The 21,157-nt window shown below is 48.3% G+C and overlaps 1 protein-coding gene across 4 annotated transcripts in view; it reads left to right on the forward strand.

Annotated features, from left to right (window-relative positions):
- Positions 1-21,157, forward strand: part of TRAPPC10 (trafficking protein particle complex subunit 10) — an 87,264-nt gene that overhangs the window by 54,845 nt on the left and 11,262 nt on the right. For 3 of the 4 annotated variants that reach the window (XM_047099089.1, XM_047099092.1, XM_047099091.1), the window contains exons 8-17: positions 793-939; positions 1,539-1,653; positions 2,678-2,754; positions 3,531-3,622; positions 5,499-5,639; positions 5,958-6,070; positions 10,352-10,866; positions 11,859-12,000; positions 13,009-13,167; positions 13,976-14,205. In XM_047099089.1, the coding sequence (XP_046955045.1) occupies positions 793-939; positions 1,539-1,653; positions 2,678-2,754; positions 3,531-3,622; positions 5,499-5,639; positions 5,958-6,070; positions 10,352-10,866; positions 11,859-12,000; positions 13,009-13,167; positions 13,976-14,205 (1,731 nt within the window). The remainder of the gene's footprint in view (positions 1-792; positions 940-1,538; positions 1,654-2,677; positions 2,755-3,530; positions 3,623-5,498; positions 5,640-5,957; positions 6,071-10,351; positions 10,867-11,858; positions 12,001-13,008; positions 13,168-13,975; positions 14,206-21,157) is intronic. The other variant, XM_047099090.1, reaches the window with a different exon arrangement.

Below are 21,157 nucleotides of genomic sequence, written 5' to 3' on the forward strand. Positions count from 1 at the left end.
GTGTGGGAAAAAGTGCATCTCAGAATTAGTTCCGTGCAGTTGATGGTTTTTTGTGTATGTGGTAATGTAATATTTATCTTACTGGTCCTTTAATGGAGAGGCTCAAATACAACAGTCGAGAGGATAATGTGATGAACTTCTGGGTGACCCGTCCCCAGCTGCAGCAGACGACCATTCTCTTGTTTCATCCGTGTCCCTGCCCACTTTCCCCTGCATTATTTTTAGGCAGATCTTAGACAACATGTTTTAATTGTGGGTAGTCGTTCACTGTGTATCTCAAGGCAGCAAGAGTTCTTTTTAACAAACATAATGACACCTGAGAAGATTACCACGTTGTATAATTCCCGAGTGTCACCTGACAGCTACTTGATGTTCGCATCTCACGTATGGAGCGTGATCTTTCTGAAATGGGGCCCAGTGCTCATCTGAGGTCCTGGCCTCTGCCCTTTGTCATGTGGCCTCTTCAGACTTAGAGTGAGTGCTGACAGTCCCCCTTTTTGTGGGCTTCTTTTCTTAATGATCTTTCCAGAATATATTATTGAACGTTCTATCCCTGCCCGGTCTCTCCTGTCGTTGGAAATATAAAACCAAATACCGTGTTTGGACGTAGATCACCCCTCCCCTCTCCATAAGCGAGCCGATGGGATTATTGTTCCGTCCCTTCTCTCCCCTGATAGTTTTGCAGATGGCGGCCCGTCAGTTTGGGCCACTGCTTGAAGGGGCGCACTAGGACGTGGGGGTTCCGGTGCCTTCCCTGGGCGCTGTCCTCACGGCCACACTTACACCCTCCAGGTCTCTGTCCCGCCTGGCGCTCTGGACTGCTGGGTGTTCCTGAGCTGTCTGGAGGTGCTGCAGAGGATAGAAGGTTGTTGTGACCGGGCACAGATAGACTCGAACATTGCCCACACTGTGGGCTTATGGAGCTATGCCACCGAGAAGGTAACCGTGCCAGATGCAGATGTGGGCGTTGTTCGTGGGCTGTGTGCCTGGGGCGGACGGGCGGAGGAAGCCGTTCGGAGAAGCGTCCACTGGGTCACTGCACGGGCCGTTCTGGTTATTTCAGGGCGTGTCTGGTAGCAGGGATGCGCCAGATGGCTCCCTGACTGCCGAAGATGTTCCACGCCAGGAATTGGGGGAGGGGGTACGAAGAAGGGTGAACTGGAAGTGTGTAGAAACGCAAGTGGCTTCTGCGTGAGTGACTGACGGTCATCCCGTGTGTGCAGAGGATGGCCTGCTGGCGCCAGGGTGGCCGGGCGCAGACCGGGCGGGAGGCCTTGGGAGGCTCAGGACGGTGTGGGTCGGTTAGTGGCGTAAGCTCAGAACCGCCAGCCTCGGAATCACTCAGAATTCTTGCACACAGGTGTGAATCCGAGATGGTCCCAGTAAGATACGTTTTTATATGCAGATAAGAATTATTTGGATAGGAAGGCTAAATTTCTTCTGGGATTTAGTTGGATTTTAATTTGTGTATTCAAATTCATAAATTCTCTGCTGATCACTTCTGTAAATAACGGAAAATGGTGGGTTTATCTCAACAGCTAAAGTCCTTGGGCTATCTGTGCGGACTTGTGTCGGAAAAAGGACCTAACTCAGAGGACCTCAACAGGACAGTTGACCTTCTGGCAGGTTTGGGAGCTGAGCGACCCGAAACAGGTACTTCTGGACGTGTGTCTGTGCACTGGCACAGTGGACAGTGACGAAGACGTCGCTTGCATCTTGCCACGTTTAATTCATATTCTGACAGTGTAATTGCTCCCATTTGGGAGATTGTGCTCCTTGTTAGCTGACCAGTTTAATACACAGAGTATTTTACCATTTAATAGTGTCAAGAAATGTTAGAGATAGCGTAAGAAATTGGAAGGATTTTAAAAAACGTTTCTGAGTTTCTCATAGGCTTGAATGAGCGGATCATGACTTTTTACAGCCTGTGTGGAGTCAAAATGCACCAGTCTCCCTCTGAATTAACAGGGGACCTAGTTTCCTAAAAGTATGGCCAGAGAAATCCTTTTACTCAGTAAACTACTCCTAGGTCATAAAGCCCTTTGAAAGGAGCCTTCCCGATTCTTGGAGGTGTGAACTGAGACGTAAGAGTGTGATTTAGCCAAAGCCTTGCTGAGGTCTGGCCCGCGGGCAGACCGAAAGTATCCGGCGGGCCGTGCGGTGTTCACATTCCATGGTGACCACTTGGGTGAGACCACTTCCGATCATTGTGGAAGTGATGGAATTAAAAACTCTGGTCTCAGTCAAGAATGAAACACCACATGAAAGGTTGCAGACTATTTCGTGACTGTATTGCTTGGACAAGCACGGAAGTAGGGATGGAGTTCTGGGGGGCACGGCTGTTTGTGGGTCCACAGGCAGCAGGTGCAGGTGAGTGCCTCTCCCCGTGGCATTTGAGGGTGACTGTAGACTCATGACGGGTCCGAGGATGTGTGTAGGAATGCAAGTGGCTTCTGCGTAAGTGACCGACGGTCACCCCGTGTGTGCAGAGGATGGCCTGCTGGGGTCAGGGTGGCCGGGCGCAGACTGGGCGGGAGGCCTTGAGAGCTCAGGACAATGCGGGTTGGTTAGTTAGGACTGCCAGGCTCAGAATCACTCAGAATTCTTACACACAGGTATGGATGAATAAGGATGAAAAAGGACTGAGGGTAAATAAGGACTCTTATTTCTTTTTAAGCCAACACAGCTCAGAGTCCTTATAAGAAGCTCAAAGAAGCATTATCATCAGTAGAAGCTTTTGAAAAACACTACTTAGTAAGTATGACAAATGATACCTGTCTACCCACGGCCCAAGGCTGTCTCCAGAAGGCTCTGTTGACCTTGGGGCTGGGAATGGGATAGTGTTTGGGACCTCCTCCTTGTGGGCCTTTTCCACTTCTTGGTGGGTGCCCTAGGGAGCTACGGGTGACACCCAGGCTAGTTGCTGTTCGTTAAATGTGCATTGGTATCCATGGTGCCATAATTAGGCATAAAAGCATCTTTGGATGTTTATAATTTTTTTCAGAGTGATACTGCGCGTTCGATACAATAGAAATTGTAAGAAAGGCTAATGAATGGTTTTGTGCATACCAGAAAATACGGTAGACTTGAACAAATCTATTGTGCTTCATTTTAAAAGATTTCGATTTGGAGAGACCGTAGGAAGCGCAGTGTAGGTAGGAGCTCGGTGGGCCAGCCGGACTCCTGACTTGCAGGTAACTTGGGAGCATTTGATAGAGCATTTTTGTCCCTATTGTCCAGAAAGTGAGAAAAATACTAAAAATGTTACCCTATATGAAAAGTACTTTGAGAAGTTAAATATTCTATGCCTGCTGAGTTCCTATTTCTTTTATCATTAGGCTTCATAATTCATGTACAAGTTAATGACTTTGCATAAATCACACATTACATAAAAACTCAGCACGAAAATAGATGTAAAGTAAACAATGATGTTGTTAACAACGAAGTCTTTTGCTTCGGTGCTGGGTAGATACGTGGGGGGTTGCCCAGTGATCAACTACGGGCTCATGCGGATTTCCGCTTTCCCGCAGGATCTGTCCCACGCGGCCATCGAAATGCACACGAGCATCGGAAGGCTCCGGTCTGCTAAGTTTGTTGGGAAGGACCTGGCAGAGTTTTACATGTAATTGAATTTGAAATTTTCTTTGAGTTTCAGACATTTCACGCATGTACTAAGAATGTCAGGTATGGGGTTAATACGAAGCGTACGTAAATGTGTAGAATGAAAAATGTAGAATATGTCAACCAATCATTATCAGGTGTTTTTTTCTATTTCTTCTAAAAACCAAATGGAGAGATTTCTCAGCCTGTTACTCTTAATATCTGTGTTTCTTTGTGATCTCTCTGTGATCTTTGTGTTTCTTTAATTAAATTAGTGTAACGTAACTATATACGCAGGTGGTATACATAACATCTATGGTATGTAATAACTTTACTTAATGAAAGAATTATGAGGAAATAGTTACAAATCTATATCCAGTGGCATAAACTGGGATACCGATTCGTAAGTATTTTGTTACATAGCATTTTCCCTAGTTACCTCAGTTGTCTTCTGGGAAGATGGACAGCCTCGAGGTCAGTGAGGTCAACGTCCAGGAGAGTGGGGTGCTCGTGGCGAGTTGAGGGGCGGTGTGCCTGGTGCACACTAGCACCAGCTTTGGAGTCGAAAAGACTCCGTGAATTTCTCACATGGCTGATGAAATCGGCCCTTCGAGGAGCTGGCGGTGTGCTTGCTATTTGAGCCCTGGAGAGGGATGTAAATCCTAAGGGAAAAGATGGTTACGTTTGCTTAAATGTGTGTTTGAGACGCTATCTTGAAATCTGTCATTAATAAAGTAATTTTATTAGCCGAAACCAGAAAAGATAACTTACTTTCATTGATTAAAGTGGCCGCAGAGGGCTTCATAAATCGTCTGAGGGAACTTCCTAGTTTTCCACACGCGCTCGTAGCCGCTAGCCAGTCACACACCTGAGGACAGGGCTAGAGTGTGGCACCCCTGAGCCTCCATCTAGTAAATCTGAGGAGTGAGTTTTTAGTCATTGGAGCGAAGAGGCCGCCCCCTCGGATGCTGTGAGCCGAGCCCCCCCTGGACACTGGCTCTGGCGAGGCCGGGAGCTCCAGCGGGCTGGCGCTGGTCCGCCCAGAGGCTCGGCTCCCGGCCCCCGCTTGCCGCAGGCTCGCTGGGGGGGGCCGCTGGCCTCCGTGTCCGGGGGCTGGGCACTGGCCTGTAGACTGCCTGCTCTAGAACATGAGAATCTTTGGCTAGAGATAGTAACTGAAGAAGTATTAAAGGTTCTGACCCCTTTGAAACATAGGGACGTGGGAATACCAACGTGCGTCGTTTGATAGCTTGCAAATTTATGTGATTTGAGAATTTGAGAACCTTACTTCTTCAAGAGTAGGCTAGTCAACACTGGAAGGTCTCCCAAGGGTGCCTAGAGCGGACGAGTGCTTGTTCCGCGCTGGCCTTTGTCTAGCGAGCTCAGGAGAGCCCGGACCCTCCAGGGAAGGACGGAGGGTCCGTGTTGTCACCGAGGCTTTGGCAAGCTCTCCTCAGTTGTGCCCTGTTTTACTCTAAACATCTTGAAGGTTTAAACTGGGACTGGAAGATCCTCTTGGGCGATGTGTGTTGCTATTTAAATTCTTCCGGGTTCTCTGTAAATCTCTGAGGCCTGGCGAGGGCCGTTTGCCCGAGTTTCAGAGCCTATCCGAGCTCCCTCTCAGTCGGGCTGTACGGACCGCTTCTGCGTGTGCCCGTCTTTAGCAGGTGCTGTGGCACCGACGCGGGTGGACGCGGGCGTCAGCGCTTCCTGGCCAACCAGCCACGTCCCCGTGGATGAGTCCTTCACCTCGCCTCGCCCTTGGCCTTCCCACGCGTCCTGCTCCCGTGGGGAGCGCCAGAGAGGGACTTGGATGGCACAGGGTCGGTGCAGAGGGCGGCGGGCAGGGCGGGATTGTCATGAACCATGACGAAAGCTTCTGTGTGTTGGTTTGCAAGGAGGAAAAAGTCTCCACAGAAGGCGGAAGTGTACCTTCAGGGAGCACTGAAGAACTACCTGGCTGAGGGCTGGGCGCTGCCCATCACTCACACGAGGAAGCAACTCGCCGAGTGTCAGAAACACCTTGGACAGACCGAAAAGTATCCTTTGGGTTTAATATTCCCCGCGAAATAGGAGACTTGCTTTCTGTCCGTACGAGCAGTGGGGCCCACGGTGAGCGTTTGGCAGACACCCAACGGCGAAGAGAGGAGAAGCCCGCCTCGTGCTCACGGACCGGGCCGCCTGTAAGTTAGGGGCCTAGTCGGCACGTCTCACGTCTGTCCTGGAGCTCCAGATAACGTAGGCCCCGAGGAGACTCCGCGCCGGGCTGCACGCGGAGGCCCTGGGGACCGGGAGCCCCTGGTGCCGGTGCCGCTGGGGGAGTGGGGCCTCTTCTCAGATCCTTGACTCTCCTCCAGCTACCTTCAGACCAGTAGCCTTTTGGCCAGCGATCACCACCTGACTGAGGACGAACGGAAACACTTCTGCCGGGAGATACTCAGCTTTGCCAGCCGACAGACGGACAGCCCAGGTCAGACCCGCTCTTTGCGGGGAGGGGCGGGGGGTGCTTTCAAGAACCTCACTTTTGAAAACCCGCTTCACGCTGAAGCAGAGTTGGCGCACGGCGTTCTAGTAGTTTCGGGTGTGGGCGTGGCGATTCAGCGGTTCTCTGCGCGCTCCGTGCTCGTCACGACAAGTGTGCTCTTCATCTCCGCCCCTCCCGCCTCCCTTCTGGTGACCCCCAGTGTGTTCTGTATTTAAGAGGTCTTTGTCTCTTTTCCATTCATTCGTTTTGTTTCCTCCTTTTTATTTTGAGAGAGCGAGAGAGAGAGCATGAGCAGGGGAGGGGCAGAGAGAGAGGGGGAGAGAGAAGCCCAAGCAGGCTCCGCGCTGTCAGCACAGAGCCCGATGTGGGGCTCGAACCCACGAACCATGAGATCGTGACCTGAGCCGAGATCAAGAGTCAGACGTGTAACCGACTGAGCCACCCAGGCGTCCCTGTTCTGTTTCTTAAATTCCACATATGAGTGAAATCGTGGTATTTGTCTCATTTCTTTCTGACAGATACTCAACTTGACCAGCTGACAGCCCTGGTCAGACTCACTTTTAGAACTTCTCTTGTGAAAACTTTCAAATACTGAAGGAAGGCAAAAAAATAACACAGTATATAACACAGGCTACCCACCTAGATTCAGCAGCTGTTAACTTTTGCCGTGTGGCAAACACGTATCTGTATCTTTCTTTCTGCTGAACTTGGCAGTGACTCCAGACCACATGACACGCTTCACCCTGAAACTGCTTGGCGTGGCCTTCTGAAATCAAGGGTGCCCCCAGCCACCCAGAGAACAAGGTTCTGACTTCAGCTACTAAGTGGTCTATATTCAAATCTTCCTCAATGGTGCAAAAGAAATGTTTTTATAAAGTATTTTTAGTAGAGTCCAGTCAGGGGTCACAAATTGCATTTGATTGTTATATCTCACTTCTCTTTTAATTACTTTTTACTTTTCTATTTTCTGAGAGAGAAAGCGTCAGCAGGGAGAGGGACAGAGGGAGAGAGAACCTCAAGCCGGCTCCGCGCTGTCCGTGCAGAGCCCGACACGGGCTTGATCTCGCAATCGTGAGCACGTGACCTGAGCCAAAATCGAGTTGGATGCTCAACCAACTGAGCCGCCAGATGCCTCACTTCTTTTTTAATTTAGAACAGTTCTTCCCATCTCTTTTCCTTTTTTTAATATGCTGTTTTTAATATACCAGCTTTATGGAGACACAATTCACCCATTTGCAGCGTACAGTTCAGTGGCTTGTAGAATATTCATAGATACGCACGGCCATCGCCATACAGTGAATTCTAGAACATTTTTGTCTCCCCCAAAAGAAGCCTCATACTTATTTCTCCCAGCCTTCCTCCTACCCCCACCCCTGGCAGCCACTGATCCACTTTCTATCTCTGTAGATGCCCATTCTGAGTATTTCACGTAACTGGAGCAACCACACGTGGTCCTTTGTGACTAGCTCATGTCCCTGCGCGTCACGTTTTTAGCGCTCATCCATGTCGCAGCCCGTGTCGGTGCTTCCTTCCTTTTCGTGGCTGAAAGTAGTCCTTGTACGGATGGGCCGCACTCTGTTTATCCCTGTGTCCGCTGTGTGACATCTGGGTTGTAAGATGCTGACCTTTTAAAGGCATCGAGCCCATTGTCTCCCAGGCTCCCCACCTTGTGGAATTTGCTGAGTGTTTGCTCAAGGGAGCATCACCCAGGAAGGTAGGTCTGAAAGGCTTAGATTTAGGCCAGAGATTCGGCAGATCATTTCATAAGTGGTGCTGTGTGGTGAGGTTAAATTTATTGTAACATTTAGCTCCTCGTGTTTAGTTTTTCAAGAAGAGTGCTCATTTAAGATAGTTACTGCCTTAGTCCACTTAGACCGCCATAGCAAGATGCCTCACGCCAGATGCTTAAACAACAGACCTTGTTTCTTGCAGTTCTGGAGGCTGGACGTCCAAGGTCAGGGTGCCAGCAAGGTTGGTTTCTGATGAGGCTCGTCTTCCTGACGTGTCTTTACGTGGCAACAGGAGAGACAGAAGTGGGGTGGGAGGGGCAGGGCGGAGAGGGGCGGGGCGGGAGGGCGAGGGAGGGGGAGCACTCGCCCTACTGTCTCCTGATAAAGACACTAACGCTTCATGACCTCATCCAAACCTCATCATCTTCTAAAGGGCCCATGTCCACATACCATTGTACTGGGGGCTAGGACTTCCACTTAAAAAGGGGGACCACAGTGGGACCCCTGAGGGCTCAGTCAGTTAAGCTTCTGATCTTGAGCTCAGGTCACGATCTTACAGTTTGTGGGATTGAGCCCCATGTCAGGCTCTCACTGACAGCACGGATTCTCTCTCCCTCTCTCTCTCTGCTCCTTCCCCGCTCGTGTGCATGCACTCTCTCTCTCTCTCTCACTCTCAAAGTAAATAAACTTAAAAAAGAGGATGGGGTTGACCACAGTACGGTCTATAGCAGTTTTTAAGTACTTGGAAGCCACTGTTTCCAAAGATTTTGGCTTCAGGTAGGTAGATATACGGTTGTTGATTGCTGGGGTGCATTTCACTCAAATTGAGCTATCTGGATGGTTTCTCAGGAGCAACATGGCATTGGTTTGTTTGTGTTTTTTTAGATTCTTTTTTTTTTTTAAATTTTTTTTTTAACGTTTATTTATTTTTGAGACAGAGAGAGACAGAGCATGAACAGGGGAGGGGCAGAGAGAGAGGGAGACACAGAATCCGAAGCGGGCTCCAGGCTCTGAGCTGTCAGCACAGAGCCCAAGCCCGAGGCTCGAACTCGGGGATCATGACCTGAGCCGAAGTCGGACGCTTAACCGACCGAGCCACCCAGGCGCCCCTTTTAGATTCTTTGATGTGCCCCAAATGGTCATTGGCAGAGCCATGTGCCACGTCTGCTTTATGTGACACGTATGTGAGACTGCACAGGCACGCCTCCTGCCAGCATTCCTTGACGACGTCTCTGTAGGACTAAGATAGTCTATGATTGACCACTTGTGCTTCCTTTCCTTCTCTCCTTCCTTCCTTTTAATTAAAGTTTATTTATTTATAATTTATAGTTAAAAGTTTAATTAAAGTTGATTTATAATTTATAGTTATTTATAATTTATAGTTTATAATTTATAGTTAACTATAAATTATATTTATAGTTAAAAGGGAGAGAGAGCACATGTATGAGAGCTGGGGAGGGGCAGAGAGAGAGGAAGAGAGACTCCTAAGCAGGATCCGTGCTGTGCTGTCAGCGTGGAGCCCGACGTGGGGCTGGAGCCCATGTTCCGGGAGATCGTGACCTGAGCCAAAATTCAGAGCCAGACCCTCGGCCGACTGAGCCACCCACGCCGCCCCTCAAGTGCTTTTAGAACATTAATCTCCTGGGGCGCCTGGGTGGCGCAGTCGGTTAAGCGTCCGGCTTCAGCCAGGTCATGATCTCGCGGTCCGTGAGTTCGAGCCCCGCGTCGGGCTCTGGGCTGATGGCTCGGAGCCTGGAGCCTGTTTCCGATTCTGTGTCTCCCTCTCTCTCTGCCCCTCCCCCATTCATGCTCTGTCTCTCTCTGTCCCAAAAATAAATAAACGTTGAAAAAAAATTAAAAAAAAAAAAAAAAAAAAGAACATTAATCTCCGCAAGTCTTTCCTTAAGTTGATTAGTGTTTAATAAACTTACCAGTCTGGCAGCCTTGTACATTTTCTGGCAAACCAGAAAGAAGGCGAGAGAGTACAGCGGGTTCTCCCGCTTGGTAACTGGGAGGCTGTGGCCTCGCTGCCCCCTGGGGGTCCAGGACACAGGGCCCCCCACTGGCTGGTTTCATAGGCTGACAGGCACCTGGGTTTATTTCCGGATACATGGGGGGAACGTGGGCGTCTTTACTTGAGAATTTCTTTTTGTTGAGAATTTCTTTATGTAGGTGGGAAAGCGGTGGAGTTCTTTGAAACAATTCTAATAATTGGACTATTTACAAATACTGTTTTGAAATTCAGGGGTTAATTGACCTGTTTTTCTCTTAGGTTTGCCAAAGCAGAGCTTACAGACCTTAATTTCTTCACATTTTATGACTTCCAGGAGTTACCTGGGCATGTCTTTACGCTTCCCTTTTGACCAAATACCTCGTTTAGCTGTGCGAAGACAGCGCGGGGCCGGGGGGTTTACGCCGTCCCCTTTGAATAGCGTCGCTTCCTGCTTCTCGTGCCCGGTAGCGACCGAGGCCCCCCCGCCTGCAGGCAAGCCAAGGTGACACCTGGCGACTAACTCGTGGTAATGTGCGTTTACAGGTCAGAAAATAGTACTCCCTCTGCACTGTTTTGCACAACTGAGAGACCTCCATTTTACCCCTTCCAACGCCGTGGTCCACGTCGGGGGGGTTCTGTCCGTGGAGATCACCTTGTGCAGCCAGATGCCCATGCCCGTCCATGTGGAGCAGGTCGCCATCAACGTCCACTTCAGCATCGACAAAAACAACTACCGCAAGACCGCCGAGTGGCTGACTAAGCACAAGACGTCCAATGGGACCATTAACTTTCCGACAGAGACCTCGCCTCTCCCCGCACCGCAGAACAACTTACCTGCGCTGGAGTTGTATGAGATGTTTGAGAGAAGTCCTTCGGACAATTCCTTGAACACAACGGGGATTATATGCAAGAATGTTCACATGCTCCTGAGAAGGCAGGAGAGCAGCACTTCCCTAGAAACGTCCTCCGGTGTGGCTCTGGAGGACGGGGCCCATGTGCTGAAATGTAGCGGTGTGACTCTGGAACCGGGGGCCAATAGGATAACGTTCAGGACGCAGGTACGTGTCGAGGTGGGGAGCTGACTTTAAAGACGGGTCGGGAAGGGTGTCGAGCTCGCCCCAGCTGTCGGAAGTGTGGCGTCTCTGTGCCCTACCCTGGGTTTTGTTTGTACCTTAAAGAAAAATAGACTGACGTTTTAAAAAATCTTTTATACTTAAACAGATTTATGGCAGTTGATACATTTTTTTTACAAATGTTTGTTTGTTTGTTTGTTTGTTTATTTATTTATTTATTTATTTTGAGAGAGAGGGTGCAAGCATGCTGGCCGGGGAGGGGCAGAGAGAGAATCCCAAGCAGGCTCCACCCGCGAGCCCGGACGTGGGGCTCGATCTCATGAATCGTGACCTGAGCCGAAATCAAGAGTCTGATGCTTAACTGCCTGAGCCACCCAGGCACCTGGCAGTTGATACGTTGTGAAAGAAGTTCTTAACGTGGATAATTCTGTTTGCTCTCGCTGGTATTAAAAAATACCATTTGTTGGCCTGTGCTTTCAAAGAAGGTGGCTGTCATACTAAACTTTGTTTCCTTTTGTTGGCTGCTCGGCTGTCAAATTAGCGGCTCTGACCTCTCTTCCAAACCTTGCCCTCGGGCAGAGAGCCCTGTAGTTCCTGGACTGACGACGTGGCCAGCGCAAAGTACCGCTCGCTGTTGGTCACGAGTTCTTAGTGTAGGCCCAGAGCAGGGCTACGATCTCATGCCGGATGTTCCATTAAACGCCTGTCGGAAGAGAACGCCAGTTTGTTCCATTGAAAATAACGGACTAGAAGCAGAAGGGCAAAGTTACGCCTCAGTGACTTAGGAAATCCTCAACGGGGATGGAGGGCACTCCCGAGCGACCTCGTGTGCGGCTGGCCCTGGAAGTGCAGGGCAGAGGGGGGAGGGCGGGCGGGGACGGGCCGCTAGGACGGCACAGCCCTCCCTCGGAGGATCCATAGATCGATAGACCGGATTGGGACAGGAGTGGGGGTGACTCGCCCGCTTGTGCCTCTAGGCCAGGGAGCCCGGAACGTACACGCTGCGGCAGCTGTGCGCCTCGGTGGGCCCGGTGCGCTTCGTCCTCCCTCACCTGTACCCCCCGGTGCAGTATGACGTGTACTCGCAGGAGCCGCAACTGCGCGTCGAGCCGCTGGCCGGTGAGTGGGCGCCGGGCTGGGCGGGGCCCTTCCCGAGGGGTCCCCCGGTCCCTCTCCGCAGCCACTGCCCTTTCGTTAAGTCCTCAGAGTAGGAGGAACTGGCGCAAAGACCACGTGGTGCTTAATTGAAAGCACGGACGAGTGAATTTCTCAGCTGTTTAGGCCGAAGACGGCGTATTTACTTGGCTTATTTCTTCCATTTGGGAAGAAGAGTCAAGGAAAGCATTTTTCCTATTTAATCTCTCCATACTCCCTACTTTTTTTTTTTTTAAAAAAAGCCCCCCATGGCCTCCAGGGAAGGCCCTCGGGTGCTGAGCCGTCTCAGCCGGTTCACGGTACCACCGGAGGGCCTCTGCTGACACGAACCTAGCGCCGTGGCCCCAAGGGCCCAGGTGCTCCGAGCGCCGTGGTCGCGGTGCTCATACCCTGCTCCCGGCCATGGCCCTCGCTCCCGTTCTTGCCTGCGCCTTCCCGCCCCTCTCACCTGTTTCTTCCTCCTCCCCCTTCCTCGCCTCTTGCCTTCTTCCTTCTGCCTGTCCTGGGGTGGGATTCACAGAGACCGCGGCCCACCTCCGCCCTCCATTTCCTTCCGGGAGAAAGCAGTGGCCGCACCTTCTTCCCAAAGGTCCAGACCTAACCCGAAGAAGCCAGAAGCGGTTCTGAATAGCAGCAGTACATTCGATTCCACGTCTGGTCTTTAGTGTCCTTACCGGATTCTCTCTCGCTGCCTTTTTGGCAGATCAGTTTTGAGACCCTCACAGACGTGGTTGCCACTGTGATCCCCAGGTCTCTCCTCGGTACTGACGGGTCCCAGGTTCTCTTGTTCCCAGCGAGGGCCCCCACATCACCGAGATGAAGAGTGAGGGTGGAGGGGTGGGCCGTGGGGGATCATGGAGCACCTAAAGGGAACACATCTGGTTTAGTAGGAGAAACGGAGCATCCTTTTAACCTCACGGTAGGCCTTCCGTCCACTGATTGTGATACTGATCGCTGTCTTTTTCCCTTTAGATAGCCTTCTGGCTGGTATCCCTCAGAAGGTAAAGTTCACTGTCACCACTGGCCATTATACAGTAAAAAACGGGGACAGCCTGCAGCTCAGCAACGCGGAAGCCATGCTCATCCTGTGTCACGCAGAGAACAGAGCAGTGATCTACTCCAACACGAGAGGTGAGGCGGCAGTCACCTGGTGAAGGCGGACCCTACCGTGTGAGGCTGTAAGGCGCCTGTCGTCCAGGCCACGCTCAGGCGGTGTCTGAGGACCACTTCTCCCTGCAGCTCTCTCATGGCAATGGCCTGCCTGTAGGTGGGCTAGGACCCTGTCGCTGGATGGGACATTATATTTGGGGGGGGGGGGGATGGACTGAGAGCCGTGCATAGGTTTGGTGGCCAGGTGGTGCTGAGCTTGCTAAGGACTTGTAATGCAGCATCATGGCCTGGGTCCCTGCTCCAAGATGATGCCCTGTCAGCCTCCAGTCTCCTCCTACCTCCCCACCCCCACCCCCATCACCAAAAAGCAAAAGCAAATCAGCCTTTTTAGGCACTGGGCAGAAGCCCTAAAAAAGTCCCGTGTCCCCCGGTCCCCAGGCAGGAGGTGTGGAGAGAGGACACTGGTCCCCTTCTGGGCAGGTGTTGGTCTGGTGGTGGGACGGAGCGGGAGCACGTGATGCAGGGAAGCACACAGTAGGCCATGGGTGGGCCCTGTGGGAAGTGTCCCTTTTCTGCTTTCAGACTTAGCACAGCGACCGTTCTCTGGCCCACGGCCAGCCAGCTTCCAGACAGTATTACTGTCTTAGAGGGTTTATTCCCGATTTTCCTGCCTCTGCCCTCCCACCGTAATCCTTTCTAGTACACTCTTCTGCACACGTAGCAGCAGCAGGAGTTGGGCTGGACCTTCACTGCTGAGCCTATCACCTACTAGTAGAGAAAGGAACAGCGGAGGGAATGTGTTAGAAGTGACTCTTTCTGTCTTTCCTAGAAAAGGCTTCTGATGCATTGCTCCGGGTTCAGTCGTCTGACAAGGTCACAAGCATCAGTCTGCCCGCTGCTCCTGCGTACCACATGATTGAATTTGAACTGGAAGTTCTCTCTTTACCTTCAGCTCCAGTAACTGGAGGAGAGAGCAGCGTGCTGGGGATGACAGAGTCCCACAGGAAGCATAAGGACACACAGAAAGCTGGCCAGTGCATGGCTACCACAGACCACAAAGTAAGGAGGGGCTGGAATCGCTCAGCTCGGGAAGGCAGCCTCTGCCTGCCGCACTCGCGCGAAAGAGGGGGCTTCTGTTGAAGTGGCAGATTGCCCTTGCCTGATGTCACAGCCTCTCGTTGGATTTAGCATGTGTAGCTTCGAATCACCCCTTCTTAGATAAGGGGTACATCGTGCAAGGACAGAGACAAACAGGCTCTGAGTTTCCTACACCAACTCAAGAGGGAAGGGCGGTTTATCGTAAGAGAGAATGTTTGCTTAGGGGAGGGAAGTTTGGGTCTGTAGTCCATTTGTCTTGATGCAGAGGCTAGGCTGAGTTCCGTGTCTTGGTGTGCTCCCATTTCTGTCCACTGAAACGCCCCATCAGACTTAGCCAGGAGTTAGCGCCATCATTTTACGCTTTGATGTTGATGTCGATTGACCGTTATCTGAGAGATCCATGGCTTAGGTCCACATCCACGGTCCTTCAGCTCAAGGACTGCGTAGCTGCCATTGTGCTCATTCGGGCATGTCCATGTCTTGCAACACAGATGTCACTTCTGAGGGTTTTTAATGGCCCCACAGGACTGTACATATATGCACACCTTAAAAAGCTGCTGCCGGTGGGCCTGGCTTCCAGTCACCCTGAATCTGCGTGCTGAGACCCTCCGCTCTGGGACAATGACAAGTCTTGGCACACCCTCCACTGCGGGAGGTATCAAAGACACAACAGGTGCTGGGACAGCACGAAGGTTTGAGTGACAACCGAAAGCTGGGATGGGACTGAATGACGAGGTTCATCTCCTACACGAGGCCGCTCCTTCCAGACTGGGAGAGGCGGGTGTTCCCAGTTGGTACAGGGACCAACTCGGAGAGTCCAGCAAAATGGACAAACAGGAAAATGTTCCCAGGAAAGAACAAGATAAAACCTCAGGAAAAAGTACCTCAGTGAAACGGAGACAATTTAGTGATAAGGAGTTCAAAGCGATGGTCACGAAGACGCTCACCAAACAGGAGAAAAACCGATGGACACAAAACCTCAACAAAGAGATGGGAAATACAAGAACGTACCAAAGAGAAATCGCAGAGTGAACCACGACGGCTGAACTAAAATACAGACCAGATGAAGCAGAAGAAAGGATCAGCCACTCGAGGTCGGTGGAACTCAGTCAATGAGACCAGCAAAAAGAATGGCAAAAAGTGAAGACAGTTAGGAGCTCATAAGACATCAAGTAGACTAATATTTGGATCATGGGGCTTCCAGAGGAGGAGAGAGAAAGGGTCAGAAATCTCCTTGAAGAAGTAATGGCTGAAAACTTCCCTAATCTGGGGAAGGAAACAGGCATCTAGATCCAAGAAGCCCAGAGAGTTTCAAGGAAGAAGAACCCAGAGAGACCCACACTAAGACACCTTATAATTACCTACCAAAAAGTAAAAGCCAGGAGAGAATCTTAAAAGCAGCAAGATGAAAGCCACTTGTTATGTACATGTACGTGATGCTAAGTCTATCGGCAGACTTTTCGGCAGAAACTTTTCAGGCCAGAGGCAGAGGCGCGATACATTCAAAGCACTGAAAGGAAAATCTCCAACCAAGAATACTCTCCCCGGCAAAGTTACGACTCAGAAGTGAAGGAGAGGTAAAGGGCTCTCCAGAGAAACAAAAGCTAAAGGGGTTCATCACCACTAACCCGGCCTTGTTACAGGGAATTCTTTAAGCTGAAAAGAAAGGGTGTTCACGAGAACACATGTGAAAGAGTAAATCTCACTGGAAAGGTAAATATATAGTAAAAGTACTGGGTTAATCACTCACAAAGTTAGCATGAAGGTTAAAAAAAAGTAAGTAGTAAAAATAACTATAAGTACAAAAACTAGTTAAAGGACACACACATTAAGAAAATGTAAAGTGTCAGGGCGCCTGGGTGGCTCAGTCGGTTAAGCGTCTGACCTCGGCTCAGGTCATGATGTCACAGCTCTTGAGTTTCAGCCCCGCGTCGGGCTCTGTGCTGACAGCTCAGAGCCTGGAGCCTGTTTCAGATTCTGTGTCTCCCTCTCTCTCTGCCCCTCCCCCACTCATGCTCGCTCGCTCTCTCTCTCTCTCTCTGTCAAAAATAAATAAAACATTAAAAAAAATTTTTTTAATGTAAAGTGTGAATCAAAAACATCAAATATGGGGTGAAGGGAGAATAACAGTATTGAGCTTTAGAATGGGATCAAACTTATTATCAACTGAAAGTAGACTGTACAGAAGTTGTTTGTTATATATAAGCCACGTGGTAGCCACAAAGCAAAAACCTGTAGCAAATACACAAAAAATAAAGAAAAGGAACATAAGCATACCACCAAAGTCATCAAACCACAAAGATAACAGAAAAGAAGAAAGGAACAGAGAGAAACTACAGAAACAGTCAGAAAACAACAAAAATGGCAACAGGCACGTGCCTGTCAGTAATTACTTTAAACGAACTCACTCCGTGTCCAGTCAAAAGACACAGAGCGGCTGAATGGGTGAAAAACGCAAGACCCGTGTATATTCTGCTTACAAGAGGCTCACTTCAGATACAGGGATGCACACAGACTAAAGTGAAACCAAATAAATCAAAAATCTAGAACAGCTAGACTTCTCTCAGACAAAATAGACTTTAAAACAAAGACTATAATAAGAGACAAGGGGGAGAGTGTTACTTAGTGGGGTCCATCCAACAAGAAGATACAACACTTGTAAATGTTTGTGTGCACAACACGGGAGCAGCTAAGTATGTAAAGCAAATGTTAACAGACCTACAGGGAGAAATGGACAGCAGTACAATGATAGTAGGGGATTTTAATGCCCCATTTATATCAATGGATAGATGATCCAGACAAAATCAGTAAGGAGACATTGGCCTTAAGTGACACATTAGACCAGATGGACTTAACAGATGTTTACGGAACATTCTGTCCACAGGCAGCAGAGTACACATTCTTCTCAAGTGCACATGGAACATTCTCCAGGATAGATTGTATATTAGGCCACAGAACAAGACTTAACAAATTTAAGAGGATTGAAATCACGTCATGCATCTTTTCTGACCCCAACAGTATGAAACTAGAAATTAATTACATGAAGAAAACTGGAATATTCACAGATATGCGGGGATTAAACAGCAGGTTGCTGAACAACCCCTGGGTTGAACACGAACTCAAAGGGAAATCAAAACATGCTTTGCGACAAATGAAAATGGAGATGGGACATACCCAAGTTGGCCAGATGTGGCAAAGGCAGGTCTAACAGGGACGTTTATAGGGATAAATGCCCACCTCAAGAAACCAGAAGTCTCAAGTAACCCAACTTTACACCTGAAGGAACTAGAAAAAGAGGAACAAAGCCCAGACTTAGTAGAAGGAAAGAAATAACAAACGTTAGAGCAGAAAGAAATGAAGCAGACTAAAAAGGCAATAGGAATGATCAATGAAACTGGGAGCTGGTTCTTTGAAACGATACAGTCGACAAACTTTTAGCTAGACTCACCAAGATAAAAAGAGCGAGGACTCAAATCAGAAATCGAGGAGATGTTACAGCTGACACCACAGAAATACAAAGGATCACAAGAGACTGTTCTGGACAGTCGTATGCCGACAAATCGGGCAACCTAGAAGAAAGGGATAGATTCCTAGGAACATACCACCTACCAAGAGTGAACCATGATGAAACAAAATCTGAACAGAATGATTACTAGTTAGGAGACTGAATCAATAATCAGAACCTCCCAACAAATGAAAGTCCGGCCAGAAGGTTTCGCTGGTGAAGTCTACAGAATGTTCAAAGAAGATGTATTAATTCTTAGTACATTCTTACAGTTCTTAAACTCTTCGAGAAAACAGAAGAGGGGGGATCTCTTCCAAACTCATTCTACGAGGCCAGCATTGACCTGGTTCCAAAACCAGAAAAGGATGCCACAAGGAAAGAAAATTACAGGCCAGTGTCTCTGATGCACCTATGTGCAAAAGTCCTCAACAGAATATTAGCAAGCCATATTTAGCAATACACCAAAAGGATCATACACATGATCAAAAGGGCTTTATTTCAGGGATGCAAGGATGGTTCACCAGCCACAAATCCGTCCGTGTGATACACCATGGTAACAGTAGCGAAGTGAAGGCTGAAAAGAGACACAGGAAAGGCATTTGGCAAAATTCGACATCCATTTATGGTAGAAACTCTCAACAAAGTGGAGATAGAGGGAACATACCACACGTAATAAAGTCCACGTATGACAAGCCCACACTAATAATGTGCTGGACGCTGAAAGCCTTTCTTTTAAGATCAGGAGTGAGACAAGGATGCCTGCTCTTGTCACTTTTATTCCACGTGGTACTGGAAGTCTTTGCCAGAGCAGTTAGGCAAGAAAAAAGAAATAAAAGGCATCCAAATCGGAGGGAAAGAAGTAAAATGTCACTATTTGCAGATGGCATATTGCGTGTGTGTGTGTGTGTGTGTGTGTGTGTGTGTGTGTGTGTGTATACATATATATAAAGCTCTAAAGGCTTCATCAAAAAACTTAAATTCAGTAAAGGTGCAGGATACAAAATGAGTATGCAGACATCTGTTGTGGTTCTCTATACTAATGATGAGCTATTGGAAAGAGAAATAAAGAAAACAATTCTATTTACAATTGCATCTAAAAGAAGAAAATACCTAGGAATAAATTTAACCAGGGGCGTGACAAACGCACATACTGAAAACTACAAAACAGATGAACATAAGAGATCTAAAAACATAAAAATAATATAAAAATAGGGAGGGGTACAAAACATAAGAGAGTCTAAAATCCAGAGAGCAAAATTAGGGTGGCTGGAGGGGTTGTGGGAGGGGGGATGGGCCAAATAGGCAAGGGGCACTAAGGAGGACACTTGTTGGGGTGAGCACTGGGTGTTGTGCGTAGGGGACCAATCACTGGATTCTACTCCTGAAATCGTTATTGCACTATATGCTGACTAACTTGGATGTAAATTAAAAAAATCAATCAAATAAGTGAAATTTTAAAAAAAAGAAAGAAAACTACAAAACTTTGATGAAAGAAATTGAAGAAGATACAAATACATGGAAAGATAACCTGTGCTCTTGGATTGGAAGATTTAATACTGTTAAAATGCCCGTAACTACCCAAAGCAATATACAGATTGAGTGTAATCCCTACCGAAACTCTGATGGCATTTTTTGTAGAAATAGAACAGAGAATCGTAAAATGTATGAAACCACAAAAAACCCCAAATACCCACCACTTTCTTGAGAAAGAATAAAGCTGTGGGCACCATGCTCCCTGACTTCAAACTATATTACAAAGCTATAGTAATCAAAACATTATGGTGTTGGCATAAAAGCACATACACAGATCAGTGGAACAGAATATAGAGTGCAGAAATAAATGCACGCATATATGATCAGTTTATTTATGACAAAGGAGCCAGGAATGTGTAATGGAGAAAAGACAGTGTCTTCAAATAAATGATGCTGGAAAAACTGGGCAGCTACATGCAAAAGAATGAAGCCGGACCCGTGTCTTACGCACAAAAAAATAACTCAAAATGGATTAAAAGCTAGAATGTAAGACCTAAAGCCATAAAATCCTAGGAGAAAATAGGTGGTGAGCTCCTTGACATTGGTCTTGGCAGTGATTTTATGGATCTGACACCAAAAGCAAAAATTAACAAGTGGGACCACATCAAATAAAAAAACTTTTACACAGCAAAGGAAACCATCCACAGAGTCCAAAGACAACCTACTGAACGGGAGAAAATATTTTCAAATCGTATATCTGATAAGGTGGTAATACCCAAAATATGTCAAGGACTCCTACAACTCTAGCAAAAGCCCCCACAACCTGATAAAAATGGGCAGAAGATCTGAATAGACATTTTTCCAGAGAAGACACACAGATGCTCAACATTACTAGTCAGGTTGACGGGATGTGCAGAGATGGAGCCCTCGTGCGCTGTTGGTGGGGATGCCGACTGGGGCGGCGCTCTGGAGAACAGTATGAATGTGCCTCAAAACATTAAGAATAGGGGCGCCTGGGGGGCTCAGTCGGTTGAGTGTCCGACTTAGCTCAGGTCATGATCTCATGGTTTGTGGGTTCGAGCCCCGCATCGGGGTCTGTGCTGACAGCTCAGAGCCTGGATCCTGCTTCGGATTCTGTGTCCCTCTCTCTCTGCTCGTCCCCTGCTCACCCCCTGTCTGTCTGTCTGTCTGTCTCTCTCTCTCTCTCTCTCTCTCAAAATTAAACATTAAAAATAGAACTACCCTACAATCTAGCAATTCTACTTCTGGGCATTTATCCAAAGAGAATGAAAACAGTTACTTGAAAAGGTATCTGCACCCCCGTGTTCACCGCAGCTTTATTTGCAACAGCCCTAAGTGTCCAGCGATGGATGAATGAATGGATAGAGAAAACATTGTGTAGATGCACTGTGGAATATTACTCACCATAAAAAAGAAGGAAATCTTGCCATTTGCAATCTTGCCATGGACCTTGAGGATGTTACGCTCACTGAAATAAGACAGAGAAAGACAAATACCATACGATCTCCCTTCTATATGGAATCTAAAAACAACTAAAACCAAGCTCATAGATAGAGCAGACCGGTGGATGCCAGAGGCAGGGGTGAGAGATGAGGCATAGGAGAAATGGGTGAACTGGGTTTTTTTTTGTTTTTTGTGTGTTTTTTTAGTTGAAATAAGTTGAATAATTAAAAAAAAAAACATGCGTTAAACCAGTAGGATAACAGGCTAACACACACAGTCATCGCAGAGAGATGAGGCTTAGAACACGAGACTGGTCAGCACCTCAGGGATAATGTTTTAATTTTCATTCCTTGAAATTTTCTTCCCTTATCTGGTAACAGAGTTCAGGAGGCGAAGTTGATACTTACTTCAGCGTGAGCACGAAACCAGGGCTGGATGGACATGCGTCTGTACTCTGTGTCATTTGTTCCA

Source organism: Lynx rufus, unplaced genomic scaffold, assembly GCF_022079265.1.
Source record: "Lynx rufus isolate CCGP_SWC_20201006 ecotype Redwood Valley unplaced genomic scaffold, mLynRuf1.p SCAF_5, whole genome shotgun sequence".
Classification (NCBI taxonomy): domain Eukaryota; kingdom Metazoa; phylum Chordata; class Mammalia; order Carnivora; family Felidae; genus Lynx; species Lynx rufus.